This window comes from Gadus morhua, chromosome 11 (genome assembly GCF_902167405.1).
Source record: "Gadus morhua chromosome 11, gadMor3.0, whole genome shotgun sequence".
NCBI classification, from domain to species: Eukaryota; Metazoa; Chordata; class Actinopteri; order Gadiformes; family Gadidae; genus Gadus; species Gadus morhua.
The window spans coordinates 14,438,332-14,456,646 of NC_044058.1; the positions used below are offsets into that span (position 1 = coordinate 14,438,332).

General features: G+C 47.4%; 1 protein-coding gene across 17 annotated transcripts in view; it reads right to left on the reverse strand.

Annotated features, from left to right (window-relative positions):
* Positions 1 to 299: 299 nt before the first annotated feature.
* Positions 300 to 18,315, reverse strand: part of ubr5 (ubiquitin protein ligase E3 component n-recognin 5) — a 34,638-nt gene continuing 16,622 nt past the window's right edge. For 5 of the 17 annotated variants that reach the window (XM_030370018.1, XM_030370023.1, XM_030370021.1 and 2 more), the window contains exons 25-59: positions 18,098 to 18,221; positions 17,830 to 17,927; positions 17,303 to 17,460; positions 16,735 to 16,826; positions 16,477 to 16,623; positions 15,776 to 15,894; positions 15,558 to 15,684; positions 15,126 to 15,255; positions 14,657 to 14,817; positions 14,065 to 14,304; positions 13,323 to 13,446; positions 12,860 to 12,971; positions 12,495 to 12,626; positions 12,222 to 12,254; positions 11,319 to 11,588; positions 10,577 to 10,842; positions 8,702 to 8,913; positions 8,118 to 8,351; positions 7,438 to 7,511; positions 6,919 to 7,091; positions 6,341 to 6,490; positions 5,790 to 6,007; positions 5,448 to 5,568; positions 4,956 to 5,328; positions 4,549 to 4,636; positions 4,013 to 4,157; positions 3,776 to 3,906; positions 3,592 to 3,652; positions 3,248 to 3,483; positions 2,939 to 3,023; positions 2,692 to 2,847; positions 2,339 to 2,452; positions 1,495 to 1,639; positions 1,293 to 1,378; positions 300 to 1,050 (exon numbers count right to left, since the gene is read on the reverse strand). In XM_030370018.1, the coding sequence (XP_030225878.1) occupies positions 838 to 1,050; positions 1,293 to 1,378; positions 1,495 to 1,639; positions 2,339 to 2,452; positions 2,692 to 2,847; positions 2,939 to 3,023; positions 3,248 to 3,483; positions 3,592 to 3,652; positions 3,776 to 3,906; positions 4,013 to 4,157; positions 4,549 to 4,636; positions 4,956 to 5,328; positions 5,448 to 5,568; positions 5,790 to 6,007; positions 6,341 to 6,490; positions 6,919 to 7,091; positions 7,438 to 7,511; positions 8,118 to 8,351; positions 8,702 to 8,913; positions 10,577 to 10,842; positions 11,319 to 11,588; positions 12,222 to 12,254; positions 12,495 to 12,626; positions 12,860 to 12,971; positions 13,323 to 13,446; positions 14,065 to 14,304; positions 14,657 to 14,817; positions 15,126 to 15,255; positions 15,558 to 15,684; positions 15,776 to 15,894; positions 16,477 to 16,623; positions 16,735 to 16,826; positions 17,303 to 17,460; positions 17,830 to 17,927; positions 18,098 to 18,221 (5,348 nt within the window). In that variant the 3' untranslated portion in view covers positions 300 to 837. The remainder of the gene's footprint in view (positions 1,051 to 1,292; positions 1,379 to 1,494; positions 1,640 to 2,338; positions 2,453 to 2,691; positions 2,848 to 2,938; positions 3,024 to 3,247; positions 3,484 to 3,591; positions 3,653 to 3,775; positions 3,907 to 4,012; positions 4,158 to 4,548; positions 4,637 to 4,955; positions 5,329 to 5,447; positions 5,569 to 5,789; positions 6,008 to 6,340; positions 6,491 to 6,918; positions 7,092 to 7,437; positions 7,512 to 8,117; positions 8,352 to 8,701; positions 8,914 to 10,576; positions 10,843 to 11,318; positions 11,589 to 12,221; positions 12,255 to 12,494; positions 12,627 to 12,859; positions 12,972 to 13,322; positions 13,447 to 14,064; positions 14,305 to 14,656; positions 14,818 to 15,125; positions 15,256 to 15,557; positions 15,685 to 15,775; positions 15,895 to 16,476; positions 16,624 to 16,734; positions 16,827 to 17,302; positions 17,461 to 17,829; positions 17,928 to 18,097; positions 18,222 to 18,315) is intronic. The other 12 variants (XM_030370033.1, XM_030370022.1, XM_030370031.1 and 9 more) reach the window with 8 other exon arrangements.

Below are 18,315 nucleotides of genomic sequence, written 5' to 3' on the forward strand. Positions count from 1 at the left end.
AGCTACAATGACATGGGCGGGGCTTAGCATCCCTTCTCAGGATTGGTCAAACGTCACCATTCAAAAAAGATGTCGTGTCAAAGTAGACGTGTCAAAAGTGGCAATTTAAAAGATGAACTATATAAATAGATAGTGGTTGGAACTCCATTACATTTCAAGGACTTAAGTTTACGAGAAAAGAAAACTTATGTTATCTTTTTCTGTTTTTGTTTCTGTTTGAAGCTTTTTTTCATATTTAATACATATTTAATAAACACTTTTATACACCAAAAGAACATTTCCCGAAATTAAAAACAAAGTATTTTGCATCCAAGTTTATTTTGAAATTCCCTACTCCCCCTATACAAGAAAAATGACTTTCCACAAAGGCAGAAGTGAACCGTCATTAATAACAAGTATTATTTTCAGGGCAGGAAAAAAAATTATAATCACAGTGTCTTTTCTTTTTTAAATACTACTGCTGTTATCTTTGGCTGGGTTTTGGCCGACTTTTTACTGTCCAGCCAAATTCCTGGGAAGTAAAGGTCTAAGCCAATAGAGCAGGGCTGAGGGCTTTACATCTTTACAATGCCAATACAGGAATGTTCCAGACTGTATACCTCTTTAGAAACACAAAAAAAATAAAAAAAATAAAAGAGAACAAGGAGCCTGCGTTAACAACACAGACGAATATTACCGCCAGGGAAGATTGCAACAGTTTCGTCGAATTTTCATAAAATTGTATAGACAAAAAAAAAAGAAATCTACAAAAATGGAGCTAGGTAAATATTACACAACGGTAAACATGTTTTTTTTTTGTTTTTTTAATCGTTTTACACTTTCTCCTGTTGAAACACTCTACACAAAACCAAAGTTCTTGGTCTTAATGGCTAGCAGGAGTTTCTGTTTGAGGATCTGTTTGGAAGAGTAGAGTGGCACGTAGAGTCGGGAGATGCAGGTGTTGGCCGTGGGCAGGTGTTGGTCATCCGGTGGCCGTATAGTGATGGAGGGCATGGGCTGGAAGCCCTCCTCGCTGGCGGGGAGAGATGGGCTGGAGGTCCAGAAGTATACCTGTGAGTTGATAGGAGGCAGAGCAGGGGAGGACCAAAAAGGAAACAAATAATTAGTAGTGGAAAGGCGAGCCCTGGGGAGACTTTTCTCTTTTGCAAAACTGCCACGGAAAGGTTCAATGAAATATCGTCACTACTGATCACTAACTCTTTACAGATCAATTGTGACTTGGATACGAGACCGTAAATGACTCAACTTAAAGGTTTCAGTGTGAATTTAGGATAAAAGAAATGGAGACCCACCAGGTCCTGCCTCTCAGTCATGCTCATCTTCTCAACGATTGACCAGAACCAGCGCTTGAACTGCAGCAGCTTGTCCGCGTTCTCTCCTAGTGGACGCAGAGAACCAAGTTAGAACCAAACTAAAAAGTAAGACCGATTTGAAACAGAGGGGCAAAAAGAGATCCAGAGACATGAATCCGATAATGAGGCTGTAGGATCATACCAGACTCGTCGTTGAAGGAGGTGAAGCTGATGAGCATCTGAACGTTGACCTCCCCGCAGCCGTTGACCAGCAGTCGGAAGTCCTCCGCTGTCAGATCTTCCAAGGAGTTCTTAGGAAGCACGTCCAGAAGGCCCTTCCTCATCGCCTGGGGGGTGGACAGTCACAAAGCAGAGCCTTTTGGTCACCATGAGTTATAGATGTATAGACACGCCATGTGAATGGTGTGTGGAGGCCCAAGGGCACAAACAAGATTGCTTTCAATGAATGGCATAGCTGCACTCTGTCAGAAGTCTGGCAACACTTGTAACAAGCATTTGCTTGGAAAGTAGCACAAAGGTCAACTTGAATTGAACTTCGACACCCACTACCAAGGCATGTTTATTGCCGTGCCTGCCAGTGGCAGCCATGACACCATGTTTGTGAAGCTTTGGTGAAAGTGACTAACGTTTAGGTCCTCTAATGGCCTAAAGGTGGTACACAGGGGATGGATGCAAAAAGACCTGCCACCATTCTAAGTCAATGGGGAAAATGGGATTTCATTCTCACAATACAAAGAAATTACTTTTTTTCTTCACTCCTCATGCCTTTTTAGAGGTCCCATTTGATACATTTATTTCATTTGTAGGTCATTACACCCGCAATGTGTACAATTTCAAGTAGCTCTTACCTTAAAATGTACCTGGACACAGATGTGTCCAATACGGATCAATGGTGTCTTAAATAATGTTATCAATAGAACCACATCCTTTAACAGCGTGGCTGATATCTTCCAGAGATTTTCCCATACAAACGATTTTAGCCACCTATGAGTAATGCCGGTTGTGTGAGTGTGACCATGACTCACGTGGAGGGGCTGCTCCGCCACCACCAGCATCCTGTGCTCGGCATACTTCCTCACGTACTCGTAGACGTTGAGGGGCGTGACCGGCATGTTGACGCCCCCGGAGAGAAGCTCCACCTATGAGAGTGAACACATGCCAACATGAACAAAACCATCACCAAATACGACCATCCCCATGGTCAGAAATGTTGACTTTATTCAACCTTTTTATTAGAATTATGCTTTTAAAAAAAAAAAGGTATTCATGAGTCAGGTGGCGATCAATTGTGTAAGAGGATTGCTCCTGTAGATTCCTTTGTAGGATATTCCAGAAGATGGGAGCATACGATGGCATCCAAAAGTAATGTAGCGGTTACCTGTCCAGCACCTTCCTCTTTACAGAGGTCAATTGCAAACGCCAGGTCCATGGCGGCGAACACCGCTTCCGCCTCACCAGCCTGAGAATGTCTGATGAGCTGCCGCAAGCTCTCGTACATCACCGGGTCGAAGAAGGCAAAGTCATGCCAGTTCACCTGAAGGAAATGGATGATTTAGTTTCCTCATTCAAAGAAAGAACTATGTGTCATGTGTGCTGGATGGATGGGCTAGAGCTCATTTCTTTACCTTCCTGCCGAGCAGCACCTTGATCACATGCCTGTTCAGGGTGATTGGGCAGAGTTCGTTCTGAAGCAGACACAGGCCAAGTATCCTACAAACAAAGGCATAATTATACATTACTGATGTCATGTCTAGCATAGAAGGATCCACGCCTTTTAGCTGAACTACTTTTCATGAATTGTACATGAAGTATTTCCAGTTGAATTACTGTAAAACCTCTCAAGCTCGTGTCCGCAGAAACAGACACTGGTTCGCTGAAGTGTTGTACCCGGTTATCGAACCCCTGACCAAAAACAGATCGCTGAAGACGCCTACCTTCCGATGTTGCGGAAGCAGTTGAGGCGGGCCTCCGTGTTCTTGCCGGGCCGTGGTGAGTAGAAGCCCCGCTTGCCGGGCTGGTAGAACAGAGGGGCGTTGTCGTCGCCGTCATCGGGGTCGTCCAGCTCCATGTCCACCACGCTGCGTGTGGAGCCGTGGCGCTTGCGGTTCTCCTGCTGCTGCTGCTGTTGCTGCTGCTGCTGTTGCTGCTGCTGCTGTTGCTGCTGCTGCTGCTGTCGCACAGCAGGGAGAGGAGGAGGACACTGGGTGTAAGACGAAGCTCAAACGTTGAGAAATGTCTGTTTATTTCTAAAAGCCTAACGGATAGATTGTGCTTTTACTTGTGCTTTCTCTGGAGCCTCCAGCAGGCCGAGATCCAGTATACTGTCTGCACCATTTTCCCTGTAGGAGAGTAGAGTAGAGTCAGAAAGCACAGCGTTGGGCACATTGACTCCGACCCAGACAAGAATAAGGACAAACATTAAACGCATTATAATGACGCAGCACATCCAGCCAATGCCTTGCCTTCCGTGTGCTATGAGGAGCTCCATGGCTTCCTCCACCCTGGCCCTGAGAGAGTCCTCGCTGGCCAGCAGTAGAAGTAGCTGGGCCGGGGACAGCTCCAGCAGCATGCCTGTGATTTTACTGGCAAACGCCTGAGGGAAAGACATACCATGCTATGGTCACAGGCTCTAGAGATTGTCCTCTGCTCTATCCATGTTTTGGATTGTATTTGTATTAATTCAGTGTGTTGGTGGTTACCGGTTGCATGGCGTGCACCCGCGGGTACAGCCTCTCTCCCAGGGCCTGTCGGTGCGCCGGCAGGGGGTCCGGCTCCTCGCTGGGATTGCCCTCAGAGGCTGGCCTGAAGGGCCTGGTGTCAATGGACAGCTGTCTCCTGGAGTCCCTGACACACACACACAGATCTCGGTTATACCGGGTAGCCGCTGAAAATACTGCATTTTGAGCATTGTGCATCCGAGTCACTAAAAGGGGCCTTTATTTGCGCCGCACAGGGGGCGTCTCCAAAAATAATAATATTGAAAACTGAAATTTTATTTTGTTTGCTTTTTTCTCCATTTGATCTGTATTCACAGTTTGATTGGAATAAAATAGTCTGCAACATAAGAAGTTATGCACCTGTTGACTTTCTACTCAAATAAATAAAAAAATATAAAAAAAGATATATAGGCTATAAGAAAAAGGTTACAATTCTTTAGTAAAAGTGGTGAGTTGATGTTGGCGTTCTCTATAGATTAGTGGCATGGAGCATCTCCCACATCGTTCCTCCAGCTCACCTGTCTCTGTCTCTCCGAGAACCGGCCCGGATCCCTCCGCTCCGCCGCTCCCTCTCCCGGTCCCGGTTCCTCAGCCGCTGCATGAGGTCTACACACGCACACACCACATTACACAGGGGCTTTAGAGCACAGGGGCTTTAGAGCACAGGGGCTTTAGAGCACAGGGGCTTTAGAGCACAGGGGCTTTAGAGCACAGGGGCTTTAGAGCACAGGGGCTTTAGAGCACAGGGGCTTTAGAGCACAGGGGCTTTAGAGCACAGGGGCTTTAGAGCACGGGTACCCGCGTTGAATCATTCAGGCATGCTACTATAGCGCGGTTCTCGTAAAGATAAACCACGGCAGGGAAGAAAAAAAAATTGCACGCCAAATTTGAGCACCATGATATTAGTTTCCATATGTGGTCATACTTGAGTTGTAATCGTGATGACACGTACTGCTGGCCTGCATGCCCTTGCTGACGCTCTGCACACAGTCCAGGTTGGGCAGCTTGTCGTTGGAGAGGAAGGCGAGCGCGATGGCCGTGTAGAAGCTGCGCGCCACGCCGCTGCCCTCCCCGGGCTCGTCCTTGAAGGTGACCTTGACGCGATGCACTGCCATGGGCGTGGTGGTGCAGCGCCGGCCGAAGTGCGTGTTCAGCTGCCGCATGGTCTGCTGGATGAGCTGGTCCCGGTCGCGGTCCACCTCCAGTGCCAGGTCCCGGGACTGCAGGTTGCGGAGCTTCTCCATTTCCCGACGGAACTTGGACTCCTTCACCTCGAAGCCGCCCAGCTCCGTCAGGATCTGACGGTGGAAGGGGGCGGAGGAGGGGGACATGAGGCAATGGCAGGTACTTAAAATGCTCTCAAAACAAAGCAGCCTCCATGTATTGATCTGGATAACACATTAGATAACGGCCGTACCGAACCGGGCTCTGCTCCCACATCCTCCATGAAGACCCTCCCAAAGAGCTCCAGGGACAGACGCCAGCGGCCCAGCAGCATGTCATGGGAGATCACCATGCCCATGAAGCTACAGTGGGGCCTGGACAGGGGGGGGGGGGGAGGAGAGGATTAGGGAACGATCTGGTCAAAAGCTTTAGGCTGAAAATGTCCAAAAATACCAAAAACGTATTGTCGCTTGAATAAAGTACAAAGGCTTTCCAATCAACAAACTACATGCAAATCACGTTGTGGATCGTCATGACAGAATGAGATTTACATTAGCTGACATGTCGCACCCCCACCACCACGGACGGGACATACCTAAATGAGGGCAGCGGGGGGCCTTCGCTCTCGGTCAGACCGATCTCGGCCAGCAGGCTGCTCTTCAGCTGGGCGGCCAGGTCGTGCGGGGAGGGCCCCGGCTTGGGGGCCTCCAGCTCCTGGGCGGCTGCCAGGTGGTCCTCGGGGCCCCGCTGGCCCGTCTCCATGCTCATGACGTTCTTCAGGTTGGCCGAGTACGACATCTTGGTGGGCAAGATCTGGCGCGTGGCAGGATAACAGAGGAATTGTTTAGTCACTCCAGATTGGACATCAGTTGAGTTAAGGTGACTTTTGATGAATGGAAACATGGAAAACGCCCCAGAGCAGTGCTGTGATCCAATATCCAGAGACAATTTCTCGCATATTCTTCAGTTCCCAGCAGGAAATGGAGAGGATATGACAACTCCTGAACGGCCTTCACAGATTCCAACTACAAGTCAATTCACCTTTTTACATTCGATTTATGTTCAACTGTAGATTTAAGAGGGACGATGGATATTGGAGCACAGCGGGGAAGGGGATGTTTGTACAGTGAGTGAGGGGTGGTATACCTGAGAGGAGGAGGGTACAGAGGAGCCCATGTTTACCTCCAGGCAGTTCCTGTCCATGCTGGCCTCGGCCAGGCCTTTGGTGGCCATGTAAGAGGAGGAGTACAGGCCTTGAGAGGGACGGCCAAACAGGTCCTCCTTCCTGGCATTAGGCTACGAGCGAGAGAGACTTGTCATGTATGCATTCAGGACACAGCAATGGAAACGAGCGCTTCTTAAAATGTGAATATTGAGGATTGAAGTTGTTATAGAAGTTGTTCGACATGATTTATGTTGAGCTGTATTGACCATAGTATAACAGCATGTTGAATCATAAGGGCGACTATCCATTCGATGCGTTCCAGGAATCCAGTGCAAAAGCCAAAATACGTGTACCTCAAGCATTTTCGCTTTTTCCAAGCATAACAACTGTGACATATAAAAGCCTGTTCTTATCAAGCAAGGCCATGATAAGGTTACCAAACATTCCTTTTACTCTCGTGCTTTCAAAATGACTGTCCCAAAGATAAGCAGGTCTCAGGGACGCCCATGCAGCTCAAGTTGAGTGGCGCTGTGACCTTCAGCCATGAGCGCGGTCTGACCTGCAGGAGGTGTGGCTGGTCCGCCAGGGGGATGGCCTCGGCCAGGGGCACCTCGAAGGGGTTTGGCGGGATGCAACCCAAGAAGGTCATGGAGTCGGAGCGACGGAAGAAGGGATGGTTCTGGCCGGTCTCGGCTGGAACCGGATCATCGTCCTTGTCCTGCAAAGTGGAGCCTGGCGAGGGAGGACAGGATTTAATAGCGCGAGGACACAGGACTCTTATCAGAGCCAAACAAAAGACTGATTTCATAGAGTCAAGGTTGTCTCGAGTCAAGTCTTTCATTTTTAATCAGTCTCAAAGGGCATCACTGGCCACATTTTATGACACCGTTCGCACGTTATCCTCTCAAAGGGCCAGGAAAAACTCCCTTAACCATCAAACAACGAAGGGAGGGTGGCTTGTTTAAGGGAAGGAAGTATTGAAATGGCTTCCATAAAGGAAAGAGAAATGGTGGCACTACAAGCAAAACTAACCCTAACCCTGTTCAATTACAGTCACATCTAATTCCGCTCCACTCACTTTGATTGGTGTCGTCGTCATTCTCATGTTCAGAGTCCTCGTTGTCCAGACCAAGCTCAAGAATCTCACGGTTTCTGCAAACACAAATAACCCCTTTGTGAGTCATACCATCCCAAAGAGACACGGGACAATGGTACAGGGCTCCATTTATGTCCCCACTGCATCACAAAACAAATATATTTATTGTACATGCGTGATAACAAACTTGATAAGCAGAAGCAGAATGGATATATGCGACTGACATTGAGTAATGCCCAAGACTTAATCAAGGGCATTGTAGTATAGCCATGTCTCAATTATCCAAAGCCGAGAATGTGTCTGTGGATGTCCCAGAGGTAGACCAGCACTTGAGACTCCAAATTGTGTGATTATTTTGCCCAATATTGTGATTGAGATTAATTTTATATTCTGAAGCACGTGCTATACATAAAATATAGTATGTTTCTAACAGTGTGCATGTTACAGGCATACAAAATACAATTATTTATGCAATTTGTATTTACTTATAATCAACAATATCATTATTATTATAAAATAATACTGTAGTATACATATATATTAATGTTTTACAACCTTTCACAAAGTCAAAAACTTCGACTCCAAGAATTTCTTTGTCAATTCTGTCAATATGCAGTGCATTGCTCAGTGCTCCTCAGCCCCCCACCACAAACCCCAGGTACCGTTTGCGGTCCATCTGCGGGGTCTCCAGGGTGGTCTGCTGGTTCATGGCTTTGATCCAGTAGATGAGGGCCTGGAAGACGTAGGCCACGTGCTTCAGGGAGCACACGTCCAGCACAGGGAGCACGTCCGAGTGCTCGTCGTTGTGCGAGCGCATCAGGGACAGGGCGTAGTTGAGGAAGTCCCCGCGGGCGGACATCATTCCTTGGCGCGCCGTGAGCAGGGTGGCGGCTCGTCTGCGACATCGACACGAGCGCAATCAGGTCAACCATGCTTACATGCTGGGATTACATACATAGCACCCGTCTGTCGTCATCGGTTTATTATGGTCAATTATCTTAACCATTATTATTACCGTGGAGGATGTTCATAAAGAATGAATGGCATTACTTCTAATGAATGGCATTACTTCATCATATTAATACTCTATAGTAATACACCATCCCCTCTTACAGGAGATGCAGCTATAAGTGCCTCACATTCAGCAAACAAATGCATAACATATGTGCTTCATTGTAATTACCTGCCTTTCTTGCGATAGGGGGCAGTGTCTAGAGAATACTCTCTGCTCCAGAGAGACCTGTACCTGCGTCCCTCCAGCGTGCGGAGGCTGGCCTCCTCCCGGGCGGTGAGGCGCTCCCGGCGTGCCGAGTGCTGCGAGGCGTGCAGCGGGTGGCTGGGGTGACCCGGGTCCCCGGCGGAGGACAGCGCCGAGCCGTAACGCAGCTGGGCCTCCGTGGAGTCCATGATGGACACCATCCAGTTCCAGGTGGGGATGAGCTTGTCCTCCACGTAGTTCTGGATGGACACACACGGGGGATGAGAACCTTAGTGTTGACGCTCATCCACACATCAATGACATTAAAGCAGGGGAATGGCGATTTGGAGAAACCATATTTATAAAGCTAGATTGAAAATGAACAAAAATCTCTCCCCTCCCTACAGGCCTCCATCCAATGCCACTCAACCAAAACACGGGACTAGCTCGCTAGCTTTAGCAACGGGTCTATAAATCCCTATGGAATGACTGCTGTCATGTGCATGAATGCACAAGCAGATTGTGCGCAGGTTGCAAGGTAGTTCATCTCATTTAATTTGATCTAATTTGATTTCGTATTTTGATTTATTGTCAGGTTTGAAAACAAAAAACATGACGAGCTTTAATGCAACACTGCTAACGTTCTTTATTGTAGTTATCAAGTCAACCATACTTCTGTTCTTCATGAAGAACACACTTGTGACCAACTCCACTCTGATGACTCACACACGACTACCCACTAATAATTTTTTTTAAATAAATTCAATTTTAGTGTTGCAGTGGTAGCACCACCACCGTCTACCACAACAACACAGCAAGCCTTTACACTACATGCTGGTATCAACAACAAGTCTTTACACAACACAGTACATGCTGACACTGGCGCCATCTCTGGGGGGGCACAGATTTCTTGCACCCCTAAAGATAAGGTTGGGGGTGCAAAAAACCCTCAATAATGAAACGAAGTGAACCGGCACATTTTCGTTGTCTGGCCCTTTAAATAAACTCAGTGCGATAGAACGCTGCGCTGCGCGATAGAATGCTCTGCTGCTCGATAGAACGCTATGCTGCGCTGCGCTGACAGCTCCCTCCCGCCCCGCCACCTCCCTCCCCCCCACCAATCGCTCTTAGACATTACTAGCAACATTCCTGACATACCAATGGTTGGCAGAGTGCCAAATGATTGACCCCGCAATTTTTGATATGTTTTGTCCTCTCACTTACGTAGTTTGAGTTCACTAAGCGTGAGCTAAACAAAGCTATAGCAGCGATTAAACGAAAAAAAATAATGGCCAATTGGATTATTCGGAGGCCAGCAATATCTCCGAAGGCAGAGTGGATAATAATACAGAAGAGCTCTGCGCTTACCGTATCGCTGCATCCTGCACTAACTACTCCCAAAAACGACGCATGAGCAGCCTAGTAGGCTAATGTTTAAGGCCAATATGCGTTTTAAATTTCTAAATTCTGACTGAAATGTAATTAAGCTAGGCCTACTCCCAATTATTCAGGCATGTTTATGGAAAATAGGGGGCGCCCCGCCACTCGTAACGCACTTGTGAAATGCATCCCTGAATTGATAGAATTCACAACCAAATTTTGGAATAAATCAAATCAAAAAGATAAATAATACGTAAATAATTAATGAACTACTGTTCTGAAAGCAGGACTTTGGAGAAGTATTATAGCCGGTTTTTTGGTGGAACACATTTGAACGAAATATTTATGACCCCCCAATGTTGACCTGAAGTTGCGCCACTGCATGCTGGAATCAACAACAAGCCTTTACACAACGCACTACATGCTAGTATCAACAAATGGCCTTTACACAACATGGTGGCCCCGCAGCAAGCCCTTACACAACACACAACATGGTGGCCCCGCAGCCAGCCCTTACACAACACAGTACACGTTGAGCCTCACCTGCAGGCTGACGGCGTCCTGGTAGGTGAGCTTGACAGCAGCAGGGTATTGGGAGTACACCAGATGGTTGTATTTGGGGATGAGGCTCATGAGGTCGGAGATCTGCCTGATGACGATGCTGTAGGCGCGGGCCAGGCTGCTGGCAGATGTCAGGTAGCTGCTGGAGTTGCTAGCCTCCAGGGCCGCCGCCGCCGCTGCGCTGGAGCTAATGGCGCTGGAGCGCCGCAGGTTGGAGGGGTCGATGTAGATCAGGCCCGTGGAGCTCGCTGTCGACACAGGGGAACGCATGTCAGTCCCTTGAAACAGGCTTGTTTAATGGGATCTCTGCTAACTAGTATGAAAAAGGTCCTTGATGAAAGCACTTTGGGACTTAAACCTGCGCTATCATTTTTCAACTGCAGCTATATATAAAGTTTCTCTCGAATAAAACACGCTGTGATAATGCTGTATGATAATGATATAGCTATAACTCTAGCCACTTGAAGCTGCTAATGAAACGCCTACATAGTGCTGGTTTAACACATTTTTTGATTGTAAAGACACAAAAAATTGACCTAATCCAACGCTCCATCATCGACTATAAATTTAAGAAATGAAGAGTTACAGCTTTGAAGAAGCACTTCTTGAAAGTTGTTAAAATCAGTTAAAATCGGTTGCCACAGTATTCACGTGAACACAAAAGCACATCAAAACCAAGATATCAAAACGGTGGAGAGGCCTACACACAAACACACACACTCACACACACGCGTACCGGCCGGCGTGGAGGTGTTGGGTAGGCCGTTGCCGGCGGCTCGCTGGCTGGGCGCGTTGCGTACGGCCCACTGCATGGAGCGCGGCGCCTGGGCGGCGCTGTTGGCGTGGGAGGCGCTGGTGGTCCTCTCCAGGGGCTCGTCCAGCAGGAAGGTCTCCTGCTCCACGTCATCGCTCTGGCTGCTGCTGCTGTCAGAGTCGCTCGAGTCGTTGGACTGGGAGTCGTCCTCTGAAAAGAAGGCAGGCACACTGCTGGCACCTTTGGGGGGGGGGGGGGGGGGGAGAGAAGGAGGAGGAGGAGAAGAGAGGACAAGAGTTTAATGAGTTGGTCCAGTCATCTCTCCTCCTTTTCATTTTACTCATACGACACAGCAATCGTTCTCCAGACTTGAGTGCGGGTTAGTGAACCGCACACACACGCCACCACAAGGCCAAAACAGACGAAGAAAGACAGACAGGCGGCAGCGGGGACGACCAAGCGATCGCACTGCTTCAGTGGGTCAATTTATGAAGAGGAAACACTGCTCGCAATTGTGGTTATTAATCCATAAACATATCTTGAAAGTCACGTTGCAGGAAAGAATCAAAAGCAACAAACTTACCGGGGCGTGTCAAAAAAGGACATTAGTATTGAATGCTATTCTAGATGGAGGGTGAAGGTAAAAGGAAAGCCGTTTTGAAGAGCGAGACATTTTTGGTTATTTGGTTAGGGAGGTGAAAAGATGAAGATTGATAGACTTGACTTCGTAATAATGATGGATACAACAAAAGGTGAACAATGAGGATGAATACTAATTTGCAGGAATTCTCAAGAGGGGAAACTGAGCACTTTGCAAAAATCACTCTTGCCCTAACATACTGTATATGCATTGAAGTAGAGGGGAGCCCATACCAAAAATAGGAAATGCCAGGGACACCCTACTGCCTGCGAATAAAAATACATTAAGGATTGAGCCAGGGACCATGTTGTTTGCTGCATCATTTGCTGAGAATCAGTAATCCCCACAACCTAAAATTAATTCCACATAAAATCGAATTAGGCTGCGATTGATTATAATGACTAGTAGTTTTGAAAGCATAACTATGGGTTGGCCAATGCAATGGAAAAGCCCAAGGCCTGAAAGAATGCATCAAATGTAAGGTCTATTTTTTCGTCTCGACTAACCTGCTTCAGAGCCAGCTGTGGCTGCCGTGACTACACTCCTGCGGCCGCTGGCGTTGTCCTGGTTGCTATGGTTACTTTCACTATCGCTCTCGGTTTCCGCTGCCGCCAGCAGATCCAACTCCATGTCACTTCCTGCGAATGAGGAAGTAGAGAACGTGGATCAGCCCTTCCCTCACGGTGTGCATATTCACCACACATGAAATGTCAGAGTTAGTAGATTTGGTCAATACTATTCTAACTTTGCATAAACGTCCATGTAATGAACATCTTATTACATAGAAGGGTAATTAGAATTCATATGAATTTTTTGGTACTTTATATTATGTTCCCTAAGTTTGAGAAAAAAAAATTCCATATCGTCTTACCGTCCTCGTCATGCTCATCATGCTGGCCCTCAGCCTCCGCATTCTCCTCTCCTTGCTCCTCCTGGTCGTCATGGTGATCTTCTTCCCCGGCCACACCCTCCACAACCTCAACCTGAAATAAGCAAACGCACACGGCCATGTGGAAGGTGTGACTCAGGGAGGATTGTGCTCATTATGTTTTAGATTGAAGCAATTTAAGAGCTAACTGTTAAAGATTGCTCATGATGTACAGCCGTTACAAGACCATAATGATGTCATTTATCCTCCAATCCAAAAACGGATAGATGGAGCCTAGAATACACTCCTTAATTAAAATGTTAATTCCCATCCACTTTTAAATTGATTGATTTAAATAGATAGTCAATAAGCCAGTCTATTTAAATCATCAGGAAATGTTTATTAGCCACACTGTTCTAAAGCGAAAACCCATATCTCAGGTTGATGACATGCGAGCGTCCCTAACCTCTTCCACGTCTGCAGAGACAATGTCATCCTGCTCCTCATCCCTCCCTCTGACGGGCTGGGATTGGCTGCTGCGTCGCGGCTGGGGGTTCCGGATGATGTAGGAGGACGCCGTCTGGCTGGAGCTGAGGACGAATGAACACAAAAATCATTAATCTTGTGAGTCTAATGAAGAGGCTCGGTACAGCCTGTGGATTGAACATCTGGGATGGGAATTACAAAATATATCTTTAAAAAAAATGAATACATTTAGTGTCATTCACTAATGAGCGAAGAGGTAAAACGATGAAAACAATTAAAAAGGTACGGTAGGCAATTTATTTGAGAAGCATTTTTTGTCATATTTCTTTGTCATAAAATTCGACAGCAGGCACATTACCAAATGCCCTGACAAAAATGAAAAAACGTGCGTGTAATAAGCCCGGCCAATAATTAAATTTGTCCCGAATTTAATTATTGGACTAGCCGTCTGTGTACCCAACTACCTGAACACACTCATTGCACATGACTGAGTCTTCCACAATGCAACCTAATTGCTAAAGCCAACCAGATAGTCATGTGTGAGTGCCTGAAGTGTGTGAAGTGTGGGATATTTTCATTTTCAGTTGGATACATTCAAAATTGAGGCAACTCTGGTTTTTGCAAAAGTCCTTAATTAGCATCAATAACAGAAAGGGCGTGTAACGAAGAGCACACATATCAGACAAAGTGACAACAAACATGGGTGTGGAAGGCCTGGGTACCTGCTGGACTGGTCTGGGGAGGGTCTCGGGGGCAGGGGCTCCACAGAGAAGAGCTCCTCGCTGCCCTGCACGGCGTCGATGCTGGTGCTGGCCAGGGTGAAGGGCGCGGTGGGCCTGGCGATGCCCATGCGCACGGGGACGATCAGCGACTCAGCCACGTTGCACAGCTCCTCCACGGCGTACGGCAGAAGGGCTTGGAACACACGCCGGCACTTTCCGATGGGCTGGGGAATGAAGTTGCTGAGTGGACAGAAAGGAGGAGATGATGGCAGAGTTAGGAGTGGCTCAGGGCTGCAGACTTACTCTTGACACAGGGGACTCCAATACGGTCAAACAAAGAGTGGATGATTGCATCTCAGATTGAAACATTACCATGGTTGGTAAAACTATTTTTTTAAATGGTAATAAAGTGACAACATTGATCTTCAATAAGAAAGCGAAGTAGTAATAATACAAATGATCAAAATAAAATACTGTGGCAATCAGGAGCCCTGCAGGAATCTGACCTACAGACTTAAGAAACAAAGCCCATCAGCCAGAAGTCACCACCACAAACAGGGCTATAGATGTATGTTATATATGTTCCCCATACTTCTTTTTCTTCGAAGAGGCCATCTCCACGCTGAGGATGACGAAGACGCGGGCGACGGAGCGCAGGAACCTCCGCGTTACGGCGATGGCCTCGTCCCGACGGCCGGGGGTGTACTTGTTCTGCAGCTCCTTCACCAGTGTTCCCAGGAGAGTGTCGATGAACTGGCAGGGAAACGGGACAATGTTGGTGCACGGATAGACACACAGCTGAGTAGAGGTGCACTCACTTTGCCTGTGAAAATGCTTGTTCACAAAGACCTTGCTCTTAAGGGGATAAGGCTACAAAAATGGACTTTAATCTCAAAAGTGTGAAGAACGATCGACAAGAAAGCAGACCGAAACATAAGTGTGCAATTCAATGGAAGCTTGTTTCCAAGGAAACTAAAATGGCGAGTTAGTAGTTGTTCCAGATGGGATCCTGCATGCTGTGGGCAGAGAGGGAGGGGCTATCCTCCTGCGGTGAGACTCACAGTAATGTCAGGAGCACACTTGACGATGAGGCAGTGTGTGAAGCAGTCCAGTCGTATGGTGCCGCTCTGCTGGTTCAGATAGACCTGCTCCTCAGGCAGAAGGTGGGCGATTCTGCTGCTGGCGCTGAGCCTGTCGGAGAAACAGAGACACGGCACAGTAGCATGAGCTCCCCTGACAACACGTCTCTCACGCTCATTAAGTTAGAATAATAAATGGTTATTTTATGTACAGGATTTTTCCATAAACTCATAACACTGTACAAACAGAGCAAAAGCAACAATAAAATACAGAGAAAGACCCAAGTCAAATCAGCACTCAGAAGTGGCACTGATTTTCTCCAGGTGGGTAGACATTAGTGTAATGGGACTTTGATTGCTTCTGCCCATCAGCCACTCTATCATCACGGAGGGGTCGTTTGGCACGGTACTCACGGGTCTTTGTTTTCCTGCGAGCCGAACATGATCATGGACTTGAGGGCGTTCCAGTCCTGCAGGACTCGCTCTAGAGCCAGCTGGGCGAAGCGCGGCGGCTCCAGGTCGTGGTCCGGCATGTCAGAGTCTGGGAGGGGGGAGGGGAAATAAGACTTAGGAGTCATGGTCCCAGCCAGGATTACAGACACTAAGAAATGGTGGACAGAGAATGTGCAAACCTTCTGCATTGGCTGCTTTGCGGTTCCGGTCTTCTCGAATGCGTGGCGGTCTGTACTGGCAGTGCTCTACGCTCTGCCTGGCAACAGTCTGCACCAGGAACAGCAGAATGTGCTCTCCCCTAGGGATGGAAACATCTGGAAGTCAACTCACCACTATGAGACATACTCTAAGCTAATGAGTGCCTTGAACCCCGACATCGCGATTACAAATTCACAAAGGCTTAGTCTGGAACCTATCAGTTCATTTTCCATGGATCAACGGGTCCATACATAAATGCCTCTGGAGACCAAAAGATATGTCTGTCTGCCGTTTGTATAGAAATACAGGAGCAGCAAAACGTGTGACACAGCAGCAGCATCTAGACATCTTGGTTGTTTTATGAAAGTGCTTCAACAGGGCTCCCTTTGGGCGCTCCTTTTTCATTGTCAGAACACGCCCCAAATTAGATCAACAGCTTTACTTTGACCGAACCAGGCAAGGTCTGCTGGAAATCATTCTTTACTGTCTGGGAGGGGGTCGGATGCATACGCTAGAGCAAATAACGCTATACACTGAAGATGGGTAAAAACAATAAGAATGTAGCCTTACGGATAGCCTTTCATTGCCAAAAGAAAGTAGCCTTCATTTAACAAACATCATAAAAAAAAAATAATAATAATTCCTTTCATGTCCCGAGTGTGTTATGAAGGTGGGGTGTTACCTGCTGTTTGGTGTGGTGACCAGGTCCGTGGTCGTGAGGAGCCTGTACAGAAGGTCCAGCCGAGCCGCCTTCTGGCCAGCGATTAGTGTTTTGCACTTGCATTTCTCCCAGCAATCACAGTATGCAGTGGGAGAAGTCCTCTTAAGTCTAAGGAAGAGGGACGATTAAACAGAATTAGAGATCTAGACAAGACGTGCAGTTAAATAAAATATGAAAATAAAAAAATAAATTAATAATTAGTATAAAGCCGTCACTCACTTGCAATCGTGTCCCTTGTGGCACACTCTTGCACACTCCGTACAGCAGCAGAGAGACTCCAGCAAGCCACAGGTTCGGCACTCAAAAATATCCTAGAGGGAGATCCACAACAACCATAACAGTCATTACTCTTTATAAACGACAACTACTTTTACTGCAGACATTGATGAATGGGCACGTGAGGAGCCGATTTGTGTTCCATCATGAATTGGATGAGATGGGCCATACAGTGCAACAATAAGAAAATGAAGCTACATCTACACCAATAACATCTCATTGGGGCCGAATGAATTAGGATTTACTTTCAACATGATCCAAAAGGTAATCTAATAAAGAGTTGGGGATTAATGAAATACTTGTTTATCCATCTGTGTCTCAGATCTTAAAAGTTGAAGTCAAGAATGAACGTCGTCATGAATTAAATCACAGAATGCGACAACTCCGTGCAGAATCCATTAAAGACTTGCTTTGTGTTCAGCAGAGCAGAGTGAGAAACAGCCCATCTGCTGTTCTCCCAGTGTGACGTACCCCACCGCTTCCCCCCCCCTCCTGCTCCCAGGGGACTCACCTGATTGATGTGCTCCGCTCCGGTCCAGGTGAAGCTACAGGTGTCGTTGCAGCAGAGGACATATAGCGGGGAGTCGTCCGGGTTGGTCCCGGAGGGGCAGATCATCTCCATGAACACAGAGTCTGCGTCCTCCTTCTCCACGATGCCCGGGTCGCCCACTGTGACCACAAGAACAGGCACTGTTATGGCACGGCTACCGCAGGCTGTTATGCAGCTGACCTATGGTTAACCTGTGCTGCTTGAGCCGTTATGTAAACAGTGCTTTGTCGTTCTCTGGCTTCGCGGTTTGGGCTTCCCTTACCTAGAACCATCCTTAACAAGCCTTTGGATTTGTTTTATATAATGAGGGAGAACAAGCCCTTTGTCAAGCTCTCAAAATAGAACATCTATTACCATGGGCCAGCTCTTTGTAGTTTTGTATAGACTACAAAGGAGTCCTGTGTAGTATATACCCAAGACACTAAATATGGGGTACTGTGTGCCTGTTTTATGTCCTCCATGATGCCATTGAGCTCTGGGTGACCTACCCTTGGCCATTTTCTGAGCAGCCTCCAGAACAGTGATAGCAGCAGGGTAGGCTCTCCCACTGACCGCCAGCATAAACGGTGTCATTCCACGGGCGTCCCTGGGGAACAAAGACAACACACATGCTTGTCAACGCTTGTGAGGTGCAAAAACAAGCCGTGGGCTGTCTGGTAGTGAAGCTTGCAAAGAAAGCGACGTCTGTGCTCTCTGGGATAAGAAAGGACAAATTTGGGTCAAATAAAGAAGATGAAATGAAAAAGAAAGTTGTACTTGGCAGAGAGCAGCTCTCGCAGGTGTGGCCGCAGAACAACGCTGTCACACATCAGCTTGAGGATGAGGTGGGCGTTGGCCTTCCTGTCTTTAGACTCCACCACAGACGGCTCTGAGGACGGACCTGTGAGACGAGAGAGAGCATAAAGTCCCACAGGGCGTCAGACAGACTGCTTTAATGTCTGGCTCGACAGGATGCCTCACAAGTCTGCTGAAGA